This window comes from Callorhinus ursinus, unplaced genomic scaffold (genome assembly GCF_003265705.2).
Source record: "Callorhinus ursinus isolate GAN/ISIS: 27379988/994484 unplaced genomic scaffold, GSC_fseal_2.0 scaffold37, whole genome shotgun sequence".
Classification (NCBI taxonomy): domain Eukaryota; kingdom Metazoa; phylum Chordata; class Mammalia; order Carnivora; family Otariidae; genus Callorhinus; species Callorhinus ursinus.
Window position 1 is genome coordinate 6,708,271 of NW_027397099.1, and position 27,471 is coordinate 6,735,741.

The following is a 27,471-nucleotide window of genomic DNA, read 5'->3' on the forward strand; positions in this document are numbered from 1 at the left end:
CTGAAGGTTAATGGAATGTACAAATGATAGTAAAACTGTAAGAAGTCTGAATCCATCAGCTTTCCAACCTTCTTTTAAAGACTACAGTTCTAACAAACTTGCATATAAATATGACTGAAGATTATCTACCTGAAAAATCCAAAATACTCAACTGAAAAACTAACTGAATTAATGAATTCAAGAAAGTGGCTGGTTATAAAAACAATATACAAAAACCAACAACTTTCTTATCTTACAATAGTAACTCTTTAGAAAATAAGATGAAAAAAAGCTTATTTTAAAACAGCAATGGGGCGCCTGGATGGCTCAGTCATTAAGCATCTGCCTTCAACTCAGGTCATGATCCCAGGGTCCTGGGATCGAGCCCTGCATCGAACTCCCTGCTCAGCAGGAAGCCTCTCCCACTCCTCATGCTTATGTTCCCTCTCTCGCTGTGTCTCTCTTTCTCTGTCAAATAAATAAATAAAATCTTTAAAAAAAGCCAGCAATAAAAGTATCAACTACTAAGAATAAATTTTATAAGAAACATGTACACTCTATAAGAAGACAATACCTAATTTTTGAAAAACAGTAAATGACTTGAATAACTAGTGAGGTGCGATATTTTCTAATGGTATAACTAAAAATGCCAATTTATCCCAAAGTAATACTTATTTTAATAAAATTCCAATGAAATCTCAAATTAATGTTTTCTGGAACTTGGAATTAAGTCTGCAGTTCATACAAAAGAACCAGACAAGAAAATGTTAGAAAGTATTTTTCTGCCCTTTTGGATATCAAACTATGTAACAATGCAATCAGTACCCATGTACCAGTGCTGTGGCAATCAGGAAAAATGTACTGGAATAAACAAAAAATTAAAAATGAGTAAGTCTTTAATAAATGAAAAAGGCAACATATCAAATCAATGGTAAAAGAATATTTTATTTAACCAGTGGAAATGAGAAAACTGGCTAACCCTTTGAAAAAAAAAATGAGTTTAGGGTGCCTGGGTGGCTCAGTCGGTTTAGCGGCTGCCTTTGGCTCAGGTCATGATCCCGGAGTCCTGGGACTGAGCCCCATGTTGGGCTCCCTGCTTAGCAGGGAGTCTGCTTCTCCCTCTGCCCTTGCCCCCACTTGTGCATGCGCTCTCTCTAATAAAATCTTTAAAAAATTTTTTTTAAACTTTAAAAATGAAAAAAAAAGTTTAAAACAAGATAGATAAAATGGCCAAAAACTATAAAAAAATTTCACTAACAATCAAATCTATTAAATTAAAACAAGATTAACTATACCAATTTCTAAACAAATATAAAAATTAAAATACAAAACAAAACAAAAAAACAACTTAATGTCTACAAGGCAAGAAACCAAGGTTCTACTACATTGTCAGACGGAGTGTAAACTGGTTAACAATTCTGGGAAGGCTTTTTTTTTTTAAGCAGTAACTGAATTTTCCTTTGATTCAACAATGTCACGCCTATGAATATATCCTAAAATTTAATCAAAGATGTACACAAAATATTTGATTACAGGATGCTCACCCATAAGGGTTTTTTTTTAATAATGGCAGAAGATTAGAGATAACCTAGTTGTCCAACATTTTACTGTTGTTCAATGTTAATAAATCAACTATATTAAAAAAGTTGTCCTTAAACGGAAACACACATAAAACAAGATTATGTATTAGTTGACTGAGGAAAATGTTGTGACCAGGGGCTTGCAGGAACCTAATTCTTTAACATCCCTGGAAGAAACTGTTCAGTACTAAGTCAGGGTCTGCACCCACTTTATAGAAGATAACTATCATAAATAATGAGAATCAACTGTAATTATTATTTTTTAATTAATAAATTAATGTATTTATTTTTATTATTTATTTGTTCTTTAAGATTTTATTTATTTGACAGAGAGAGACACAGTGAGAGAGGGAACACAAGCAGGGGGAGTGGGAGGGGGAGAAGCAGGCTTCTGGCTGAGCAGGGAGCCCGATGTGGGACTTGATCCCAGGACTGTGAGCTCATGACCTGAGCTGAAGGCAGATGCTTAACGACTGAGCCACCGAGGTGCCCCCAAATATAATTATTTTTAAGAGAAAAGAAATATTATCACTATTCTTAGCCCCAAGATAGTATAGGAAGAATGAAAAAAATATGCTTTGGAATCAGATCAAACCTGGTTTAAATTCTAGCTCTAGGGGCACCTGGGTGGCTCAGTTGTTAAGCGTCTGCCTTTGGCTCAGGTCATGATCCCAGGGTCCTGGGATTGAGCCCCGCATCAGGCTCCTTGCTCTGCGGGGAGCCTGCTTCTCCCTCTCCCATTCCCCCTGCTTGTGTTCCTGCTCTCGCTATCTCTGTCTCTGTCAAATAAATAAATAAAATCTTTAAAAAAAAATTAGTTAAGATAACATACATAAAACTTATGAAACACATAGAGCACCACAGAAACAATGACTGCTTGCATGCACATTTCCAGTGTTTTACATAGTGATTTCTTTGCAAGGGAAAAAAGCCCCCCCCTTTTTTTGAGAGAAATGAACAATTGTTCTCACCAATGAATCAGCAGATATGCAGTAATACTGCGATAGCACACACACCAATGAAAACAGGATATTCTGCTACTGAAGTATGTACCCTGCCTTTCAGTTGTAATCATTTCTGTAGTCTATTTAACAGATTCCTTTAGAAGATACTTGGTTCTGACTCATCTTCCTTTAGCCACATGATCCTCCCTGTTCATAAATGCAGTCAACTGCTTGCCTGTTGGATAATCACTAAGACAGTCATTCAATCTCACTTGCCTCTGAATCATAATTCGGTTGCATGTAAGTGTGAAAAATAGCTTCTTCCAAAGTGATTTAATGTAATTTACCAATCTACTCCTTACAGTTCAAAAGAGAATCATAACACGAATTCAGAATGTACCTGGAACTTAACAGATTGTATATATATACACACACAAATATTCAATAAATGGATGTGTTAACCAAACAGAAAAATCCATTTTAAAATTCATATGGAATCTCAAGGGACCATGAGCAGTCAAAACAGTCTTGAAAAAGAACGAAACTTGAGGACTCCTTATTCCTGACTTCAAAACTTACTACAAAGCTTCAGTAATCAAAAGAGTGTAATACTGGAATAAAGACAAACATATGGACTGATGGAACAGAATAGAGAAAGCCCAGAAATAAACCCTCTTGTATATGGGCAAATGATTTTTGACAAGGGTGTGAGAACAGCCTTTTCAACAAATGGTGCTGGGAAAATGGATATCCACATGCAAAAGAATGAAGTTGGACCCTTACCTAACACTATATATGAAAATTAACTCAAAAAAGGGGCACGTGGGTGGCTCAGTCATTAAGCGTCTGCCTTTGGCTCAGGTTATGATCCCAGGGTCCTGAGATCGAGCCCCGCCATTGGGCTCCCTGCTCTGTGGGAAGCCTGCTTCTCCCTCCCCCACTCCCTCTGCTTGTGTTCACTCTCTTGCTGTCTCTGTCAAATAAATAAAATAAAATCTTAAAAAAAAAATTAACTCAAAATGGATCAAAAACCCAAATGCATGACCTGAAATATAAAATTTATTTTAATTTTTAATTTTAACTTTTTTAAAAAGATTTTATTTGACAGAGATAGAGAGCGAGCATGCGCGCACAAGCAGGGGGAGGGGCAGGCAGAGGGAGAAGCAGGCTCTCTGCCAAGCAGGGAGCCCAATGAGGGGTTCGATCCCAGGACCTTGGGATCATGACCTGAGCTGAAGGCAGACGCTTAACCGACTGAGCCACCCAAGCATCCCTCTTCTATTTTTTATTTTGAAGTTATAAAACTTTTAGAAGGAAACATAGGATAAAAGCTTCACAACACTGGATCTGACAATGATTTCTTGGAGATGACCCCAAAGACACAGATAACAACAAAAAATACACAAATAGGACTTTATGAACATTTAAAATTTTTCTTCATCTAAAGACACTTCTGGGGCACCTGGTTGGCTCAACTGGTGGAGCATGCGACTCTTGATCTCAGTGTCATGAGTTTGAGCCCCACATTGGGTGTAGAGATTACTTAAAAAATATATATATAAATCTTAAAAAAATACCAATACTATCAACAGAGTAAAAAAGCAACCCACAGAACGGAAGAAAATATTTGCAAACCATAGATCTGTTAAGGGACTCATGTTCAAAATCAACATAGAGAACTCCTAAAACTCAACAACAAAAAAACAATTTAATTAATTCAATAAAATTCAATTATATTTATTCCCTTGCTTTATCATTTTATTCCTAAGCATGTGTTTTTTTCCTAAGCATGTATTTCTAAACAATGCACTGTTGAGTTTTGAAGACTGAACATAAGCAGCACAGACTTCATGGCAGTGTCAGTAAAGGACTGTAATATCACTTTTAACATGAAAGCTCCTAGGAGATAAGCTAACCAGAGTCTGAGAGTCAAGTATGGACTTTCAGCTTCCCTACAAATGTGAAGGGACCCTCTGGGGAAGTTTGTGAGGAGTCATGAGTAGGCTGCAGAAAACCTAAGGCTCACACTGGATTTGGGGCATGTGGCACAGTGTGAGCCACTTTCCAAAGTTTGCTGGAGATCTGGAGGAAATAATGGTCAGAGGAAGTGGGCTGCTCTGTATTTTTTATTCTATTGTATGATTCTACCACCTTTTCACAGGAGTTTCTCCATAACTCTTTTCATTTTATAAAACTAAAACTCTAAACCCATTTAACAACAACTTCCTATTCTCCTTTCCCCCCCAGCCCTTCGTGTCCACCATTCTACTCTCTATGATTTGACTACTCTAAGTACCTCATCATGTAAGTGAAATCACAGTACTCGTCTACGACTGGCTTATTTCACTTCGTATAATGTCCTGAAGATTCATCCATCATGTAGCATATTGTAGAATTTCCTTCCTTAGAAGGCTCAATAATATTCCTCTGTATGTTACATACCACACTTTGCTTATCCATTCATCTATGGATGGGCACTTGGATTGTTTCTATGTTTCTATTGTGAATAATGCTGCTATGAACATGGGTATACATATGTCTTTGAGATCCTTTCAGCTCTTTTGAGTGTATATCCAGAAGTAGAACTGCTGGATCATATGGTAGTTCTGCACTTTTCTAAGGAACCGCCATACTGTTTCCCACAGCGGCTATACTCTTCTGTACTCCCACCAGCACTGCTCAAGGGTTTGTTTTTCATCCTCGCCAACACCTCTTCTGTTTTTTTGATAGTAGCCATGCTAATAAGTGTAAGGTAGTATTTTTCATTGTAGTTGTATTTCCTTAAGGATTAGTGAAGCTGAACATCTTTCATGTGCTTATTGGCTATTTTTGTATCTTCTTCGGAGAAACATCTATTTGAGTTCTTTACCCATTGAAGAAATTGAAGAATTAGAATAATAATTGAAGAAATTGAAGAAGTTAAAAGTGAGAGATATTGGGGTGATTGGCTGGCACCCTCAGTAGAGCGTGTGACTCTTGATCTTGGGGTCATAAGTTCAAGCCCCACATTGGGTGCAGAGATGATATAAATTAATTAATTAATTAAAGTAGGAGATATTAAATAATTCGCTTGCAGAAGGTCATAAAGTTAGGTGGCAGAAGTTAGCATCCAGAACTCCTGACTCTATATATTCACTTAAACCATAGTGGCATTAATGAACTGCATTATTAATGTTTTCTAAGTATTTCAGGGAGTGTGAAAATAGACTATTTCCCTAAAGAATAAACAGAGACTGGATAGTCAATTGAATGCTTAAATCCATAACACCTAGAATATCATGAACACTTTATATGACTAAAGAATATATATGAATACTTCCCCCACCCCCAAAATAACTTACTAGTTCTGCCATCTTTGTTCTATGATTCAAAATAAACAATGCATGTTTAAGAGAGTTCTGGAATGTTCTGACCAAAGTGGCACAATTTCAAGTAAAAGTTTATAAAATTAAATGACAAAATTCTTCGCTTAAGACCAAAAAACCCCCAAAAAGGTAATGAAATGAAAGAGGCGGATACTGTTTATTGTAATCCATTCAACTCTGTAAGAATTATTTTTTAAAATACTGGAACTACTTTTACTAAATTATGAACATACTATTAATACAGAAGAATTATGTGTAGTTGTCTATCAGCACAACTGTCCATAGTGAACATCATTCGCACTTTAAGTTAGAAAAACAAATCAAGTCAAAAGGTTAAAAAGAAAAAGATGAAGGTTAAAGGTTGTTGTGAAATCATCAAAATGCGGTCTAAAGGGACCACATTAAAATATTAGTGGTTATGCAGAGTAATGGAAAGAGTAACTTAGTGGGCTAAAATAATATAAGCCTTTAGAAGGCAGGATGTGGAGTTTCTGGCAACTTACCTAATGATTATTTATTAGCAGCAGTGTGGTATGTTGCAAACAACACAGATTCTGGGGTAAAAAAGACCTGGGTCTGGATCCTGGCTCTACCTAGGAAACAGATTACATGACTTCTGAAGATTTATTTGACCTCTCTGGGCCTCAGGTTCCTGAGCTGTAAAATCAAGCTATCACCAAATGTGTTCCAAAATCAAATAAAAGATTTCACTATATAGTGCAGGGTTAACAGAATCAGTGATAATGTAAATCATCTACCACAGTGCCTGGGGGTGATCACCTTAAAAATTGGTCTGCAGATTTTCAAAATGTAAATCAGGGCGCCTGGGTGGCTCAGTCATTAAGCGTCTGCCTTTGGCTCAGGTCATGATCCCAGGGTCCTGGGATCGAGCCCCACGTTGGGCTCCCTGCTCGGTGGGAGCCTGCTTCTCCCTCTCCTCCCCGCCTGTGCTCTCTCTTGCTATCTCTGTCACTGTCTCTCTCTCTCAAATACATAAATAAAATCTTTAAAAAAAAAAAGTATTTAAAATGGTCTGGGGGCGCCTGGGTGGCTCAGTCGTTAAGCGTCTGCCTTCGGCTCAGGTCATGATTCCAGGTCCTGGGATCGAGCCCCGCATCGGGCTCTCTGCTCAGTGGGAAGCCTGCTTCTCCCTCTCCCACTCCCACTGCTTGTGTTCCTCTCTCGCTGTCTCTCTCTCTGTCAAATAAATAAATAAAATCTTTAAAATAAATAAATAAATAAATAAAATGGTCTGAAGTTCTGGGGTGCCTGGGTGGCTCAGTTGGTTAAGTGTCCAACTCTTGGTTTCAGCTCAGGTCATGATCTCATGGGTCATGATCTCATGGGTGGTGAGATCAAGCCCCGCCAGCCCCATGAGCCCCAAGTCAGACTCTGCACTCAGTGGAATTCTTCTGCTTGAAGATGCTCTCTCCCTTTGCCCCCCCCAATAAATAAATCTTTTAAAAAGAATAAAAATAAAATGGTCTAAAATTCTGAAAATGTTCTGGAATTAGATGGTGGTGAAGGATGCACATGGTGAATATATTAAAAACCACTGAATTGTACACTTTAAAATGGGTAAGATGGCAAATTTTGTTATGTTAATTTTATTTCAATTTTTAAAATGGCCCAGAAATGTTCTGGATAGCAAAGGAATGGCAAGCCAGGACTGAAAAGCTGCTATCATAAATAAGCAATACCCTAAGAAATTTGGAAGATTCTTCAAAAGGGCCATTATTTAAAGCAATATTCTCTAGTGAGGTCAGATACTTATTAAAATTTGTCACTTTATATAAGCAGAATATTGTTTGCTTGGAAAACATCTAAATTCTCCTAATGGAAATGTTGAAGTCACATGTTCTAAGCTATCGTTTTGTTTTAATCTGAAGATTAACCTGCCTTTACATTTGTTTGAAGTTCTAAAACACAAAAGGGCTCAGTATTGGTTGTATACGTGGAAAAAAGGTTTTCATCCACAAAAATAGCCTGTCAAAACATTCCCCGACTTGGTCCTTTCCTTCTTCAGACACACAGTATAGCACAGCTCCAGAGTACTAAAAGCACCAAAAGGCACATTTTAAGTATTATCTTAAATTCTTGGTTCCTAAGTATCCATCAGTTTGAGAGGGCCCATCCTAAACTGAAAACCTTATGATATAATAATTTTCAAGTGTGTACATTGTATACTTTCATAAAAGAAGGTAACAATAATTAAACTCCCTACCATAGCAGCATCTATAATGTCTATAATATCTAGTCTAGAATATCTATAACGTGAAGAACTTGTTAGCTAGGCCGGGGCGGGGGGGCTTCTAATCCTTTGTAGAAAACGAAGTATCCAAGAAGTGTTATGAAAGAAATAAAGTCTTTGAGCCTGCTCAAGCTAAACAGTATTAAAATTTACAAATGTTTTCTTACCAGTAAAATGGAAATTATAAAAGTATCAGTGTATATTATCTGTGTATCAATTAAAACAGCACCTGGCATATAGCCAGTGCTACAGAACTGTTTGCTATTATTATTCTAATTCTTTTTTTTAAGTTTTAATTTAAATTCCAGTTAGCATACAATATGCTATTACCTAAGGTGTACAATACAGTGATTCAACACTTCCATACAACACCCAGTTCTCATCACAACAAATGCACTCCTTAATCCTCATCACCAATTTAACCCATCCCCCCATCCACTTCCCCTTTGCTAAAATCACCAACACAAGAAACAACAGGTGTTGTCGAGGATGTGGAGAAAGGGGAACCCTCTTGCGCTGTTGGTGGGAATGCAAACTCGTGCAGCCACTCCAGAAAACAGTATGGAGGTTCCTCAAAAAGTTAAAAATAGAACTATCCAAAATTCTAGCAATTGCACTACTGGGTATTTACCCAAAGAACACAAAAATACTAATTCAAAGGGGTAGATGCACCCTGAAGTTTATAGCAGCATTATCTACAAATACCCAAATTATGGAAACAGCCCAAATATCCATTAACTGATGAATGGATAAAGAAGATGTGGCATATATATGCAGTGGAGTATTGTTTAGCTATTATTCTAATTCTTAAATGAGGAAATAAAAGTACCCAGTAGCAAAGGGAGTCCCATCCATTCAGAAGTAGCTATAAACTTTCTGCCCTCCCAAAATGCCTTTACTAGAATACTCAAAGTGTTCTGTAGGAGTGAAAGAGTTTTCATGATCACCACCTGTACAATATGACTACTGTTTTCTAGATTATTTTTTGTAAAGATTTTTTATTTATTTATTTGAGAGAGAGAGAATGAGAGAGAGAGAGCACGAGAGGGAAGAGGGTCAGAGGGAGAAGCAGACTGCCCGCTGAGCAGGGAGCCCGATGAGGGACTCGATCCCGGGACTCCAGGATCATGACCTGAGCCGAAGGCAGTCACTTAACCAACTGAGCCACTTTGCAAAGGTTTCCTAGATGGATGGAAACTGTGGGTATACTCATTAAGTATATCAATGTCTACATTTCTCATCTTTTTATTCTAAAAATTGACACTGATAATCATTTTGTTGCTTCTTTCTTATACAAAGGTATCTACTTATTTCTAATTTTTCTATTCTTTCATAGTTAATAACAGTAAGATCAGAAAGATAACAGGGGCACCCGGCTGGCTCAGTTGGAAGAGCATGCGACTCTTGATCTTGGGGTGGTAAGTTTGAGCCCCAACAGGGTGCAGAGATTACTTAAATAAATAAAACTTAAAAAGAAAAGACAACACATTTTTTTGTAAAGTCAGGTAAAAAACAAAGTATCCAACAATTACTAACAAGATGTGCAGAAAATTCAAAGGTAAAATAAAAAGTAAATGCTGTATCAAATAGGTCTTAACACATAAAAATTCCTTTGGAAACTTCCTTTATCTCACCCCTCCCACACAAATATATGTTGGTAATCATCCCCCAAGCATATGGCCCACTGATATACATCTGAAAGGTATCATGACTAGGGTTTTATTAGACAGTAAATAAATGACCTTTTTTTTTTTTAAAGATTTACTTTTTTAAAATGTAAATTCAGTTAATTAACATATAATGTAATATGTTTCAGGGGTACAGGTCTGTGATTCAGTCTTATATAATACCCAGTGCTCATTACAACACATACCCTCCCCAATGTCCATCACCCAGTTACCCCATCCCCCACTCCCCTCCCCTCCGGCAACCTCAATTTGTTTCCTAAGATTAAGAGTCTCTTATGGGGGCGCCTGGGTGGCTCAGTTGGTTAAGCGACTGCCTTCGGCTCAGGTCATGATCCCGGAGTCCCGGGATCGAGTCCCGGGATCGAGTCCCGCATCAGGCTCCCTGCTTGGCAGGGGAGTCTGCTTCTCCCTCTGACCCTCCCCCGGTCATGTGCTTTCTCTCTCTCTCTCAAATAAATAAATAAAATCTTTAAAAAAAAAAAAAAACAAGAGTCTCTTATGGTTTGTCTCCCTCTCTGGTTTCGTTTCATTTTTTCCTCTCTTCCCCTATGATCCTCTGCCTTGTTTCTTAAATTCCACTTATCAGTGAGATCATATAAATGACCTTTTCCTAACAATAGCTAGCCCCCTCAAGGTCCTGGAAACCTTGCTTCCAAAATTCCTTAGAGACTTACGCTATCCCTAACCCCCTCCCAACTTAAAAGTATATAACTCGCCACTCCTCATGACCCTGGTGCAGCTCTTTCTGCCCACGGGTCCTGTCCCCGTGCTGTAATAAAACCATCTTTTTGCACCGAAGATGTCTCAAGAATTCTCTGTTGGCTGTTTGCTCCAAACCCCAACATTTCCTGTATCAATTAACAATGACTTCGTAAGTGGTACATTATGGATGATTTTGGTATCTTTTCTAAAAGTTTATTTTCCAAATTTTCCCTATTTCCTTTGTCAGGAAAAAAGTTATTTTATTATATTTTTAAAGATTTTATTTTTAAATAATCTCTGTACCCAACATGGGGCTTAAACTTACAACCCCGAGATCAAGAGTCGTATGCATTGATATCAGCTATAATTCTGGGGTAGAACTGCTATATCCTAATTTCACTGCTTCCCATTTTCCCTCATAATTGATTTTTTTTCAGTTGGTATTGATATATATATAAAAAACAAGGGGTGCCTGGGTAGCGCAGTCGGTTAAGCACCCAACTCGGTTTCGGCTCGGGTCGTGAGATTGAGTCTCAAGTCCACCTTCGTGCTCAGCACTCTGCTTAAGACTCTCTCTTTCTCCCTCTGCACCCCACCCCCTGGCACTCAAGTGCTCCCTCTCTCTCTAAAATAAAATAAATCTTAAAAAATATATATATTATATGACCACATATATATGGTCAGTGGTATAACCACCACTACAATCAAGACTGGAACATTTCCATAACCTCAGAAAGTTTTCCCATGCCCCTTTGCATTCAGACAGTCCTCTCACTCCCTGGTCCAGGCAACCACTGATCTGCTTTCTATTACTACAGTTTTGTCTTTTCTAGAATTTCATAGAAACAGAGTCATATGGTATATAGACTTCTGTGTCTAGCTGTCACTTAGCAACTTGCTTTTGAAATACATCTATGTTGTGTGTATTAATAGTCCATTTCTTTTTATCACTGAGTGGTATTCCATTGTGTAGATATGCTACATTTTGTTTATCCATTTACCAGTTGTTAAGCCATTGGGGTTATTTCCCCTTTTTTGGTTATTACTAATAACGCTGCTTTAAACATTTACATACAAGTCTATGTGGACATATGTTTTCATTTCTCTTGGGTAGATACATAGAACTCAGATTGCTGGGTCATCTCATTACGATAACTTTTTAAGAAGTTGCCAAACTATTCTCCAAAGTGGCTGTCTAATTTTGCATTCCCATTAGCTGTATATGAGAGTTACAGTCACTTTACATCTTTACCAACATTTTGTGCCATCAGTCTTTTTCATTTTGCCACTTTAATGAGTATATAGTGGTATTCTTTGGTTTTAATTTGCATCTCTCTAGTGACTTACAGTGTTGGGCATGTTTTATGTGCCATTTGTATATCTTTGGTGAAATGTCCATTCAAATCCTTGGTCCATTTTTTTGTATTAGGTTATAATTGAGATGTAAGAGTTTTTTATGTATTCTAAATGTAAGTTATCAGATATTTCTGCAATTGAAGTTTTATTATGAGTCAAATTTAAAGTTGAGGTAGCCTTGACATTGTATGAAACACTGTATTAGGAAATACACAGGGGGTGGCTGGCTGGCTCAGTCGGTGACTCTTGATCTCAGGACTATGAGTTTCAGCAGTCTTTAGCCTTGGAGTGTTTGAATTAATCATTAAAAAACACGGGTGTAAGAAGCAGAAGGAAGGGGCGCCTGGGTGGCTCAGTCGTTAAGTGTCTGCCTTCAGCTCAGGTCACAATCCCAGGATCGAGCCCTTCATCAGGCTCCCTGCTAGGCAGGAAGCCTTCTTCTCCCTTTCCCATTCCCCCTGCTTGTGCTCCCTCTTTCACTGTGTCTTTCTCTGTCAAATAAATAAGATCTTAAAAAAAAAAAAAAAAAAAAGCAGAAGGAAGGAGGGGAAGAATTAAGGATGTTCCTCTAGACATATTATTTCTGTCTTCTTTAACTTGGAATATATAATTCAGATAAGGCCAAGACTAAAATTTTACCTTAATGCTAAAAGGTAAATTCAGGCAAATAATACAATTCAAGAGAAGGGAAAAAGAGAACACACAATCTTCAAATACTGTGGAGGTATATTTACATATTTGCAAATTAATGTAACTCTAACTGGAAGGTAATAATTCTTAAACCATCTTGTTTATTCATGAAGTCGGTCAACTCTCCCTCCTGGATTTAAAAATTATTGAGGGGCGCCTGGGTGGCTCAGTTGGTTGAGCGACTGCCTTCGACTCAGGTCATGATCCCGGAGTTCCGGGATCAGAGTCCCACATCAGGCTCCCCGCTCAGCAGGGAGTCTGCTTCTCCCTCTGGCCCTCCCCCCTCTCATGCTCTCTCTCTCTCAAATAAATAAATAAAATCTTTAAAAAAAAATTATTGAAATAAAACCTTTTCTTTAGGGGGCGCCTGGGTGGCTCAGTCATTAAGTGTCTGCCTTCAGCTCAGGTCATGATCCCAGGATCCTGGGATCAAGTCCTGCATCAGGTTCCCTGCTCCACGGGAAGCCTGCTTCTCCCTCTCCCACTCCCCCTGCTTGTGTTCCCTCTCTCGCTGTGTCTGTCAAATAAATAAAATAAAAAAAAAAACCCAAACAAACAAAAAAACCCTTTTCTTTAAAAATATAAGCATAAGGCTGCCAGTTCTAAACTTTATAATTCAGTTATTTAAATATTATAGTAGGGGCCCCTGGGTAGCTCAGTCGGTTAAGCATCTGCCTTCTGCTCAGGTCCTAATCCCGGCGTCCTGAGACAGAGTCCCACATCAGGCTCCCTGCTCAGCAGGGAGTCTGCTTCTCCCTCTACCCCTCCCCCCTGCTCATGATCTCTCTCTCTCTAATAAATCTTTAAAAAAATATTATAGTGCATTTAAAATATATTTTAGAAAACCAGACAAACCAAGAGTAGACTCTTAACTGTAGAGAACAAACTGACAGTTATCAGAGCGGAAGGGCTGGAAGGGGGATGGATGAAACAGACGATGGGGACTGAAGAGTATACTTACAATGATAAAAAAATAAATAATATAAATAAATAAATGTCTGCTTTAAAACAAGCAAACAAACAGAAACAGATTACTTATTCCAATGCACCCAATTGCCAATAACTAAACACTGGAAAATATACTTCATATTTTAGTTGAGTAGACATATTTAAAATCTAGATCTGACAAACTAGTTGTAAAGTTGTCTCAATTTCTCTTGGGAAAAATCACATTCCAAAGCTTTACCACAGCTATCTTTTATTTGGAGTGACTGGGCTGTCTGAGGAGAAGGAACTGGTTGAGCTTGAATAGGGATTTCTCAAAGCTAACATCAAGGAGTCCTCTACACCCTGCCAAACTGTGGATGGTATATAAACAGACACAATATTTATTTTGGGACAAAGATCCTGCAAGCAAGTAAGCAAAATGCTCCAGAAGCAGCAGAATCACAGACCTCTGGAAAAACCATTTAAAACAAGAGTCTGGGGACGGCTGGGTGGCTCAGTCATTAGGCGGCTGCCTTCAGCTCAGGTCACGATCCCAGGGTCCTGGGATCAAGCCCCGCATCGGGCTCCCTGCTCCGCAGGAGGCCTGCTTCTCCCTCTCTCACTTCCTCTGCTTGTGTTCCCTCTCTCGCTGTGTCTCTCTCTGTCAAATAAATAAATAAAATAAAATAAAAATAAAACAAAAAAATAAAACAAGAGTCTGTCCTCATTCATTAAATCAAATGCTGTTAAATTTTGCTTTACTTATTATGCTCATGAAAATGAATGATAAAAGATTTCAGTTTTAAGTACAAAAGTTCAGGGAAGAAAAAAATAAGACACCAAAATTTCTTAAAAGCATCTGCTCTAATAACATATACTTCATAACTACTTCTCAATGTGTGCTAGTAATGTTATTTGACTATCTACTAAAATCAGAAGTTATAAATAGAAATGCAACTGTTAAAAAAAAGTTTAACCTCTCTTTCTCTGGGGCCAATGTAGTAACAGTAGATAGTATACTCAATTTCTATAGAAAAAATGATAAACAGTAGCACTGTAAAAGTTCGTTTTTTCAGTTTATAAAATATTTTTCATACCCTTTATCTTTATACTCAAAAACTAGGATCATGTAGTAATCATATATAATAATTAATCTGAAACCCTAACCCAGGCTTTATAAAACAAAGAATGCATGCAAAAACCATTAATCTGACCATTCAAGACTAATAACTTATGGTGAAACATAATCATTTGCATTTGTTTGAAATAAAAAGTAATTGGAAATGGGTCCTAAGAGGAAAGATCAAAGGAATTGGAAGGTGCTTGGGCTACAAAAATTTAACTAAGAATGACTTAAATTCCGATTGGTTGCTTTCCTTGCCTTCTGAAAGCTGAATCAGAGAAAAGCAGTTTAGATTCAGGAAGAATTACGAACACTTTGGCTGTCAGGGTTTATAATACACCAGGAAGGACACCTGGGAAAGATGTGGTGTTCCAACACTGTAGAGTTACAAGTGAAGCTGACCTAAGGCACACCATAGCACTGAAACTCCATAATTAAATTACCTATAATTTCACCCTACAAAACCATCAAACACCCTAATTTTGGACAGGGTATTACAATTTAAAAGGCATTTTCACATATTCTAGTACTTCATTTAATCCTCACATGAGGTATATGAAGAGGACAGACATTCTGATTCCCATTTCCAGGTTAAAAAAAAAATAGCTATGATTATCTTTTGACAGACAGCTCTTTCTACTACATTGTATTATTTTAAACCTCTTCTAAAAAAGATGGTTGTTAAGAGCCAATGCAGGGGCGCCTGGGTGGCTCAGTCGTTAAGCATCTGCCTTCGGCTCAGGTCATGATCCCAGGGTCCTGGGATTGAGCCCCGCATCGGGCTCCCTGCTCCGCGGGGAAGCCTGCTTCTCCCTCTCCCACTCCCCCTGCTTGTGTTCCCTCTCTCACTGTGTCTCTCTCTGTCAAATAAATAAATAAAATCTTAAAAAAAAAAAAAGAGCCAATGCAGACAGCTCACTAGACACCTGGGTGCAGAAGTTTCAAATATATTTGAGAGATGGTATAAACTTGAATGCTCTGATTTGATTTTACATGAAATACCTATTTATGGTCAGTTATCCATTAACAGGCCTTCCTTATTGAAGACCTTTGGTTTGAAAACATTCCTATAAACACAAAGGCAGAAAGAATGAATAAAAGGACTGATTTTCGTGAGCCCATTTTCTTAGATCATAAAGCCATATTTCAAATCAAACAGAATATGCAGGTTCTGTCTCCTATTAGCATTCTAGTATTTCAGAGTTCACTAAATTTAAGTGAATATTGCAGTAGCCAGCCTCCAAGATAGCCCCAATGATCCCAGCATCCTGGTATTCACACATCCATGTATGTGAATAAATACTCCTCCTTCCCTGTCAAATGTGGGCTAGACTTAGTGACTCCTTTCTAATGAACGGAATAAGACACAAGTGATTGGAGAATAGGTCATAAAAAGCATGGTGACTTCATTCTTTTCTCTCTCTGTGGAGAGGCACACATGACTAGCAAGTGAAGCCACCTACCAATAGTCACGTGAGTGAGCCTGGAAGTGGATTCTTCAGCTCCAGTCAAGTCTTCAGAGACTGTACAGTCCCAGCCCTGAGCCAGAACCATCCAGCCAAACCACTCCCAGACTCCTGTAAAAGGGCACAAGGGAACTTTTGGCGGTGACTGAAACACTATCTTGATCGTGGGTAGTGTTTACATGGGTGCGTACATTTGTTAAAACTCAAATTTATATAATTAAAATGGGTGCATTCTATTGTATGTAAAGTATACTTCAATAAAGTTGATTCTTTTTAACAGGCCACTGAACACTTGGGATAAGCAGATGAAGGATCATTTATGAGAAAGCAGTGCCCTAACTTAAGAAGTTAAGGGTGGGCGGTAAGAAAACAGAAGTGCATTAACAAGCCACCACCACAAACACACATGTTCTAAACTGCTCCTCAGAATTGCTCCACCCACAGTCTTTCCTATCTCAGATGACAGCAATCCCATACTCCCAGTTGCTCTTGCCAAAAACGCTGCAGTCATTCTCAACTCTCACACCCCACATCCAATCCATAAGCATATCCTGTTGGCTCTATCTCAAAATATATTCAGACTATGATCACCTCTCACCACCTCCAATGCTACTACCCTAGCCTCTTGCCAAGATCACAGCAACAGCCACACAGGTCTCCCTACTTCACTCTTGCCCACCTACAGCCTATTATTAACCCAGCAGCTAGAGTGATCCTTTCAAAACCCAAGGCAGATCATATTATTCATCTGCTCAAAAACCTACAACTACTCCCCATTTCACTCAGACTAAAAATCCATGTGTTTGCAAGGTCACATAAACTGGCTCCTTGTTATCTCCCTGATCTCCTCTCCTATTACCCTCCTCCTTGCTGTCTACTCCAGGCACACTGGGCTGCTTGCTGCTTATCAAACACACGAACATGCTCCCACTCTAGGACCTTCACAGTGACTGTCTGCTCTGTCTTTCCCCTGATACCTACATGGCTCATCATTCCCTAACCTCCTTCAGGTCTCTGCTCAAACATGACCTTCTTTACCCAGACCAACCTATTTAAAATTGCAAACATTTCTGGTCCTTGATCATCCTCATTCTATTCAACTTTTTCTTTTCTTCCAGAGCACCTACCACTTCGTAAAATACTACATAACTTATTTATTATGAATATTGTCTATCCTTCACTCCTTCCATAAAACAATCTCTAGGGGAGGGTGCCTGGGTGGCTCAGTCGTTAAGCGTCTGCCTTCGGCTCGGGTCATGATCCCAGGGTCCTGGGATCAAGCCCCGCATCAGGCTCCCTGCTCAGTGGGGAGCCTGCTTCTCCCTCTCCCTCTGCCACTCCCTCTACTTGTGTTCCCTCTCTCTCTGTGTCTCTCTCTGTCAAAGAAATAAATAAAATCTATTAAAAAAATATTATTAAAAGAAAACCAATCTCTAGGGGAGGATCTTTGTTTCGTTCACTGATGCATTTCAAGTGCCTAGGACAGTGCTCAGTATACACAACAGGTGTTCAACAAGAACATTCGGAATGAATGAATTTTTGAGCAACTGTGTCAGATACTGGGCTAAGCACTTTATACACTATTTAATCACTAGGGAAATCTTGGAAAGTATGCATTAACCTCATGTTCAAATTGAGGACCATAAAGGTTAAATAACTTGCACAAGGTTATATAGTAGTAAATGAAGCCAGGACTTAATTATGCCTAACTCTAAAGCCTTAACCCTAGGTTCCTCAAAGTTGGGTGTGAATGGGGAAGAGAACTGAGCTGCTTCAGAAAATAACTAGGCTGAGAGTACGTGGAAGAAAAGATGCTGATCTGCGATCCAAAATAAGAAGCAGAGGCAAACAATTAACATTTGGGGAAATCCCTTCAATTTTTCTTTGCTTTTAGTCCGAGTCCTAGTCCTGTAGGGACAGAAATACAAGCTAATGACTATCAGAAAGAGACCATAAAAAAGGAGTAAGAAAATTAAAAGACCCCATAGCTTGAGCTCCATGGTTGAGAAAACATGGGTCAGTACCTTTTGTCTAAATTCACTGGTATCCTTTATCCCACTGGAAAGGAGCAATATACTAGCAGTTTCCTATTTGTTTTTGGTTTTTGTGCGTTAACATGTTTTTTTCTTCTGGATCCTACTGGTATAGTACAGGTGCTGAAAAATTATATTTAAAAAGTACACAATCTACACATAAACATTTACTGATTTAAATCTGAGGGAAAGATACTGAGTTTGCCACTGTTACTATTCTTGGAACACAGCCACACTCATTTGTTTACATATTGTCTATGGCTCCTTTTCCACTATAACAGCAGACTTGAGCAGCTGCAACACAGACCATATGCCTGCAAAACTAAAAATATTTGATACATGGCCTTTTACAGAAAAAAACCTTCTAAAACAAATATTAATAAAATGTAAGTGTCCTGATAACTTGTATCAGTTCTATCAACTGTATTTGAAAACATACCTTCTAAACACTAAAATAAGCCATACATTTTTGTTATTGTTGGTCATGTAACTAAAAACATGTCAATGGCTTAAGTCCAAGAATAATGTGGTCTTTGATCTGGTAAACAGTTATCATTACATTAATTTAAGCAAACATACTTTCTAGTAGAGTTAATACCCATTTATTAGTTATTAAATACTGGCAGACTTGGGTAACATTGAGATGTGCATTTTGAAGTGTTAAAATAGCTTAGCATTAAAGTTGAGGAAATGACTTTTTTTGGTTTATGTCTGTAGTATTTGAGCCACCATGTTAAACGAACGTTAAGAAAGTGTTTGGGGTGCCTGGGTGGCTCAGTTGGTTAAGTGACTGCCTTCGGCTCAGGTCATGATCCTGGAGTCCCAGGATCGAGTCCCGCATCGGGCTCCCTGATCAGCAGAGAGTCTGCCTCTCCCTCTGACCCTCCCCCCCTCACGCTCTCTCTCTCTCTCAAATAAATAAATAAAATCTTTAAAAAAAAAAAAGAAAGTGTTTGGAACAAGGAAAAAAATAATTTCTTCACTGACTTACACATACATGCACAAAACAAAGCATAATCCTACAGTGACTTCCCAACTTCTTCCTTATACGTAAGAATTACCAAACAGTAAAACTTGGAACATTTGCTTTTAGTCTTCCAAGTAAGCAAGCTAATACAGAGAAAAGCAAATCACTTATTACTCTTTTTAAAAATTCTGTAATCTATTTTCCCTTCTCCCTCTCCAAAGATTAGCTGGTTTGTCTCCCACAAAAGATCGAATCCAGGGGTGGCTGGGTGGCTCAGTCGGCTAAGCATCCAAGTTTTGGGTTTGGCTCAGGTCATGATCTCAGGGTTGTGAGATCGAGCCCTGGGTTGGGCTCTTGCTCAGTGGGGAGTCTGCTTGAGATTATCTCCTCTCTCTCTCTCTCTCTCTCTCTCTCAAATACATAAGTAAATCTTAAAAAAAAAAACCCACCTTATTTCATAAAATTTTTAAAAATTTTTTATTGTTATGTTAATCACCATATATTACATCATTTGTTTTGGTTATTTCATAAAATTTAAACAAAAAGTCTTCACTGTAATATACAAAACCAGGAATCTTTTTCCCAAAACAGGCTAATACAAAAATCTTTGTATTATATATGTATTATGTTTTGCAAATAAAGTGAGAGGTTATGCTATTCATGACGATACTCAGAAGAGTAAGTGAGCAAGTTGATAAAAACAGGTACAGAAACACAAAGGGAACAGGAGAAATACTGAGCATAAGATGAAACCAAAAAATATTTTTCTTTAATATTTTATTTCAACAAGAGTCAACTTCTACATTAAAAAATGAATCAATTCAAGATATTTTTCACTAAATTTCAGTTATGTAATACATTTAAGTTAGTGTTTAATAGAGCTCTCAGCTTAAACATTTCTTATCTTCAACCTAAACTTCCAATATCAAAAAATTTTAAGGCATCAATTTGTTTTCCCAGCTTTTCCTCAACACAAATTATTTCCAAGTTGAAGTTTTCACACCGGTTTTTAATCAAAATTAAACTTGCAGTATTAACAGAAGTAGAAAGTTACCCATGAGCTATTTCTTATTATTAAATTTTATGCCTACAGAGCCTTCTCCCATTTTTCTCTTAATTTTATTTTTTTTACAGCACCGGAATCACTTGGGTTAGTAAAACAAAAAATATATCCTGTCAACACTTTTAAAGGAATTAAGTTTTAAATATTACACGTAAGAAAGCACACTACTCTCTTTAAGGGCTACAAGTTTCTATGATGAATATTATATACATGAAATTAGTAATGGAATGATACCAAAAAAATTTGACACTGATTTAAAAAATTGTATTACATCCTCGTAATATGAAAACAAATCTGACCATATATGTATATAATCACACCTGAGATCTCTTCATTAAACTGTAAATCTCTAATAGAACAATCCACAGTATTTCAAATGCAAAGAAATGATTCCTACCTTGCCTGCTTCTCTTTCTAAGTCGACATACTCCCGGCTAGGTGTCTGTCGTTGTTCTCCCTGCCAGCTGGCCGGAAAAAACTGGAGAGACAGATTGGTTCCTGTGGCCACAAAAGCCTTTTAGAAAAATCAATACAAACAGGATCAGGAGCAGGACATTACATAAATTATGCAGGCAGTCATTTATTTTTACATCAGTTTCTGTCTTAAGCCAGGCAGCACCGAGAATACTTAAAAGTAAAAAACATGCACTCATCATTTTTCTTAAGTATTAAGTTACAAACATCTGATTCCATTTTGAGGACATTTGCCATTGGCTGCTTAAATATAAAATCAGACATGGAATCAATACTTTCTTTCAGGTCATTTTTTGCTGACGTTAGGATCTCGCATTGCTAATGTCTAACCAGAAGCCATCATCCCTGAATTTAAAAACTTCTATTTTTAAATGTGAAAATCACTAAAGATCTAAACATTTTGAATTTTAAAGCATACCACAATTTCAAGATGTGTAAATGAGGCATTTTAATTTCTCTTGATTTCCCTCGCCTAATGGAACACTATGTTCTAAACCTATGTTAAAAATGCACAGGACTGCCTCTTCTGATAAATGATACATTAGCATGTAATGTGACAGAACTTCTCATCTCTCTAAAACCTCAGGTGACTTAAAAAATATGCATTTTCTGAAATTTAACTTTAGGAGAAGTGGATCTGACTATACAAAAGAGTATTCATCTAATATTTATAATAAGATTTGGATGCATGGTTCAACAGACAGAACAATCTAAAACCATTTCAATAAAGTATTCTGTGTAACCCCTAAGCAATTTAACTATATTTCCTCCAAGTAAAAAAATGGACATAGCATTGTCCCTCTTCCCAAGGGAAATTCAGAAAGAAACAAAGAAGTAAGTAAAAAACATTTTGAAAACACACACACACACATTTTTCATCAACTAAACGTAAATTCTTCTTTTTTTGTTGAAATGAGAAAAGGTTTTGGTTTGTTTTACTTTACTAATTAAAGTTCCATAACATACTTTGTTTCCAATCAAAGACTCTTCATCTGAAAGGAAGGGGTTCACATTTTGGGCAATTTGTTTAAAGCCATCAGCTGCTTCAACTATCCACCAGTACCCCTGGTGATTAACAGCTTAGATTCTTTAGAGATAAAAAATTTATTCTTCCTATTTCTATTATTGGTACTGGAGGTACAACTGTCAACCTAACTGCTAAATCTCTATAGAAATCTTTGATGGCATTTACCTCGTCAAGTGGGATACTCTTTCTTGTGGAATTTTATATAAATAGGAACTGAACAAACATCAATATAACAACATTAACCTTTAAAAAAAATCTTTCCCCATTAACACTAAGTTTAAAAGAAAAGTGGAGTGAAATGAACCAACAATAGTTCAAATGAAAAGCAGACTCTAGAAGGCACACTGCCTAGGCTGTATGACAAAGCAAGTTACTTAGCTGTACCTCAGTTTCCCCACTAATTATTTGTAAAGTGCTTATAATAGTACCAGGTAAATGCCATTTAAGTATTTGCTAAATAAGAGAAATACTTTTGAGTTGGATACAAAAGCTAACTTTTTCAGCCTCAGATAATAAAATAAATTCTCAGAGTAGAGTGGTGGCAGGTAAGAGATTCAGTCCATGAATGAATGCCTTGTATCAAAATCCCCAAGGCATTTTTCTTTAGTATTCACCTAGTAACAAATCCTTCCACCCCCGGTGTACCCCAAATCAGCTCCTTGCTAAGTAAAAACAGTCTATAGATCTTATTACCTCACCTCCTGTCTGAAGACCAACCTCAGAAGAGATTTCCTGCTTCATCACTTCATGCCCATTATCTCATCAAGATCTCTCTCTCTGAGAGAGAAGTGGTAAAAACAGATCATTCTAGAATAGCATTTTGCAAATTTATTTGACCATAGAACTCTTTTTTTAACGGAATATCTACACACGCATAACAATTGGGAAAATTCTGTTCAAAAACATAAAAATGCTACAGTGGTATCACTGTCTATATGTAAGATTTCCAGATTGTCCCAATGATTATTCTACAGGTTTCACTAACTGTAAAATAACAAACCTTATGCCAATCCAACATACCTTTATCCTTCCATCTTCAGGATTAAAAATATAGTTTTTACGGCTGTCACAGTCATCACCATACCTGAATTCTTTTCTTTAATTTACCATTAGTGTTGAAGACTTCTCCAACACTCTTACCACAATAACAACTTACATGAGGAATAAAACAGACCAAATAGATTCTACCCCTTACCCATAATCACTTTTATTCATGCTATGATAAGGAGTCTGGGTAAGTTTTATAGTTATGATCACATCTATCTAAATACAAAATAAATTCATTAACCTCAATGATACACTAAGGGGATGTTCAAAATTAAAAGAATAAAAAGAGGGGAGAAAGGTCGATAATAGTTTTGGTAACTATGCATATTTTTACTGTATATAGCTGCTGTCAAAACAGAGGCAAAATAATGCCTTCTACACACCTATTTCCCACAACCAAAAATAAGTAAAAGCCACAGCCTGTTCTTAACTAAAAAGATAAATTTCAGGCATTATATTAACCTCTAAATTCAATTAATCAAGTACTGATGATACAAAAAGCGTTATGCAGAGTACCTGTTTAGAGGAGAGTATATTAATGTATACACCACAAAGTTAATGTGGTCTCCACCCTCTAGGAGCTAGGTAGGGATCCTGTAATTTAAATGTGAAGAATACTGAATTAAAGGGGGAGGGAACTAGAAAAAGTGAAATTCCTTCCCAAATACAAAGTTACGTTATTCAACAAATTAAGACACATATGCTATATTAAGTGCAAATCTTACACAGAATTCAACCTACCCTCCTTTAACTTTTAATACTTGTCAGATATTAAGAACTTATTAAAATTTGTAGGATCAGGTATCTGGAAGAGGAAGGCCTAGAATATCTGATTTATCCCTGGAAAGAAACTTATGATAAATACAAGCAACCTATAATACTGCTATAATATTATAGTATTATAATAAAGCAAAAAAATTCAGATCTACTGTGGGTTAAATTATACTTCCAATTCATAATTATATGCAGCAAAGTCCCTGATGTGACAGAAAACAACCTCATAGCTATACTTCATTAGGTTTCCAAAAAAAAACCCCTCAGCTTTAAAAAAATCATTAAGTACTTTGTACCTCATCTTTCACACTTACATCAATTAACTTCAGGAAATCCATTGTTTAGGTATGCCATCTACCTTTTCGAAAGGAAGCCCAGACAAAGAATGATATAATCGCTGCATCAACTAATGAATGATTCTCCTACCACTCAAGGCCCAAACCGAAAGTATGTGTCTTAGACATTTTAATCATATAACTATTATAACTACTCAAGAAACTTGGAAGTGGGCTAAAAGCTGGAGATTTTCTTTCATAACATGCACTAATGACCTAATATTCTAGAGCTCCTAATAAATTTAGCCAGTATCTTCACATCATCTGTAATACAATTCTAAAAAGTCTTCATTTTAAATAGCAAAATATTCTTAAAAATAAATTTGATGTAGGTGATGAAAAGGGAGAATTTTACGGTATTTGCATTGTTTTTCAATAAAATATATTCTCCATGAAGGAGGTGGGAAAAGTAAATGTTCCAATATGTCCTCCTATTGTTAACCCAAATTCAAACTCCGCCATAGCTTCAAGTCTCTGCAAATGCAATGGGCCCAGTTCAGAGTAGATAACTAGATTCCACTATACAGTACTTCAACTTCTTTTTTCTTTTTTTTAATTAATAAGATCTCTTTTCTTTAGCTTCTTCCTACTTACCCTTTGGCTTTTTCATTCCCTCCTCGTTAGCACCTCCAATAGGACAAACCAAAAAGGAGATGAGACACTTCAATTTTTTCCCCCCAAGGTAAGGTTTGGTGAAGGCGAAGCACCAAATCTACCACCTGAAACAAGGCCTCAAGATCAACTGTGGGTTTCGCAAATCCATGCAATTCTTTAGGAATTGCGGCACTAAACGGGGGAGACGTTTTTGAGGTTTGAAAAAAGATGATAATGGTTTCTTTCTGTTTCTCCTGAGCCTTAACATTTTAAGAAAATAAAATGGCTCATTCTTAAGGGCTTCTTTTTCTCTATTAGGACAATAGATAGCTGGTATAAAGATTCTCGGCTATACTCGCGGTGAAACAGCTTCACATACAAATTTACCAACAAACCTAGCGTCCTGAGAAACCAACTCTCGCCCAGGAATCAGATCCTTGAATGAAGCCCAATTCTTTTTCCGAATGGGTGTTTTCTCCCTTACAAAATACCCCAACCCCTTAATCCGTCACACAGCCTACACAAGGAGCTCTCCTTGTTTAGTTGGGCTCCGGTGTAGTTCCACTCGCGGCAAACTGTTTGCCGAGTCGCGTCTGGGAAACATAACCGGCCTGCACAGGGCCACAGAGAAGCGTGTCCCCGCGAGGACGCGGCCCGCCAGTGTCTGGTTTCGCATTTTGAATCCCGAGTAGGAAGTGAGACGGCGCCCGCTCAGTTCCGGGAGTCGCGGCGTCCGCGGCGCCGTGCGGAACCAGCCTGGGCCGCGGCGGCCCCCGCGCAACAAGTGACCCGCGCGCGCCTCTGTCCCCGCGCCCCTGCCCCGCCGACTTACGATTTCCGAGCGGCCGTCGCGGCAGGCGTTCTGGAAGCGCGCCTGGCGCTCCTCGTGGGGCCGGTCCCTGAAGCCCGTGTACTTAATCTGCAAGGCAGAGACGGCCCGAAATCAGGAGCCAAATCCGCGACGCCGCCTGCGCGCCCACCCGCCCCGCGCGGCGCAGATAAGGGCAAGCAGAGTCTGCGGGCAGGCGGCTGCCCGGGCGAGATTGCCCCTCCGCCGGGCTGCCCGGGGCCGCGCCGCCCAAACTTTTCTCCGCCCGGGCCCACTCGGGGCGCGCCGCGGCCTCCGCGCCGCCCGCCTGCCTCACCTCGCATTCGCGGCTCAGCTTCCTGAAGAACTCCTCGTTCTCGAACTTGCTTCTCTGGTCGGGCACGACGCGCGGCATCTTCCCGCTCTGAGGCCGCGCCGGCCGGCCGGGCTCCGGGCTTGCGCGGCACCCGCTGGCCGGCTTCGCGCTGACCGACTGACCGCCCACCCGCGGCTCCCTGACTCTGGCTTCCCTTTGTTTCAGGCGCCCGCCCGCGTGGGCTCCCAATCCCGGGAGTCTGAGGTGCAGCCGCCCGCTCGAGCCCAGCCCACGCCGCCGCCGCCGCCTCAGCCGTTGCCTACCGCCCGCGCGAACCCAGCACTCGCCGCCCCCGGCCGCCGCCGCCACCACCGCCACTTCCTCTTGCCGCCCACCTCGCAAGCCCGCCCGTCCGCCCCGCCCCGGTCGGCCCCACCCCTCCTCCTCGCGCGCCCGCCCGCCCCAAACTCCGGCAAACAAAACGCACCATTCACAACTCTGCGACCCGCGCCGCGCATGCGCCACCCGCCCGCTTGCGGAGCGGCTGGGCTGCAGCGAACCAGAGCTCCTCCCGCGGCGCGGCCCTCTTTCCCTCGTCCGCCCGCGGGCTGCTAGGTGCAGAACAGCTCTGCGGGCATCTGCCCGGACCTCGGAGACGGGGAGCGGCCCGCGCGGGTCCTTTCTGTCGGCTGTATGGAACTTTGGGGCTCTTCAGCTGCTCGGAATGACCCCAAATTGTCACCTGAACGCGAGGAAACTTAAGTCCTTGGGGACTTTGTCGCCCACAATGGACGGGGAGGGATGTAGGCTGTTCCTATCAAAGACTAAAGACCACAGAATCCAACTGAATCCGCACCATGGTGGGAAAGGTCGGAGCTGTTGGGAGTCAGACGGGCCTTGGCTGGGATCTCACTCCGCTGCTTACACAAGCCTTACACAAGCCCTGGGCGCTAAGCCTCAGTTTGCCTATTTGCAAAACGCAGACACAAGCTCTCACGGTAATGAGCACTCAATAAGTTTAAGTCTAAAGAAGAAAAGCTGAATTATATGTAAACCTAATGCCAGTCCATATATTTACCCAAATGTGCAATCAAACCCTAAAAAAGATCCACAAGTTTTAGGGAAGTCATTTGGCCCAAGCTGGAGAGAGTTTGACATGGGATTTATGGCACAGGTTGACTCAAAGTTGATCCTCAATAAATTCTGATCCTTAAAATTCCAGCGTGTCCAAAACTCAGTGCAAGGATGGCAAATAGGTGCCAACTCTGACTGACAGTAGCTGGCCATATTGCAAAGGATTGTAAGGATAACAATGTCGGCCTGAATGCAGGGTTTGGCAGAATTTCCTACCCCTGCCTAGTTCAATCTCAGTTCTGCAGATAGGGAACGGAGTTAGGGTGACCAAGTGTCCAGTTTTCCAGAGACTATCCTGGTTTTACAGTGAAAGTCCCATGTCCTAAGAAACCACTGGCTCGCAAACTGGGATGGTTGGTCACACTGAGGTCCAGAGATGGATCAGTTGCCCAAGGTCAGGGAGGGAGTTTTCAGCAGAGTCAAACCTGTAGGCTGGTGGTTTTAACAAACACACTTTCTGAATAGCAAACATACAATCAACTGTCTCCAAGGGCATTCTTTCCCAGTCCATATCAAACCTGTGAATATATGAGTGTGCGCAAATAGAAAGGGTATAGATACGGATGTCAGCAAACACTACCATTGGGCCTCCATCTATCTCAGAATCTTTCCTCAGGTCTCTCTCTCTCTCTTTTTTAAGATTTTATTTATTTATTTGAGAGAGAGAGAGAGAGAGAGAGCATGAGAGGGGAGAAGATCAGAGGGAGAAGCAGACCCCGCTGAGCTGCGAGCCTGATGCCAGCTGGATCCCAGGACCCTGGAATCTCGTGACCTAAGCCGAAGGCAGATGCTTAGCCAACTGAGCCACCCAGGCGCCCCTCCCCCCCA

General features: G+C 39.4%; 1 protein-coding gene across 2 annotated transcripts in view; it reads right to left on the reverse strand.

The window, feature by feature from the left end:
* The window catches only part of CBFB (core-binding factor subunit beta), a 56,022-nt gene extending 30,112 nt beyond the window's left edge, over positions 1-25,910 (reverse strand). For both annotated transcript variants that reach the window (XM_025888896.2, XM_025888897.2), the window contains exons 1-3: positions 25,531-25,910; positions 25,218-25,304; positions 20,532-20,648 (exon numbers count right to left, since the gene is read on the reverse strand). In XM_025888896.2, the coding sequence (XP_025744681.1) occupies positions 20,532-20,648; positions 25,218-25,304; positions 25,531-25,608 (282 nt within the window). In that variant the 5' untranslated portion in view covers positions 25,609-25,910. The remainder of the gene's footprint in view (positions 1-20,531; positions 20,649-25,217; positions 25,305-25,530) is intronic.
* Positions 25,911-27,471: the final 1,561 nt, after the last annotated feature.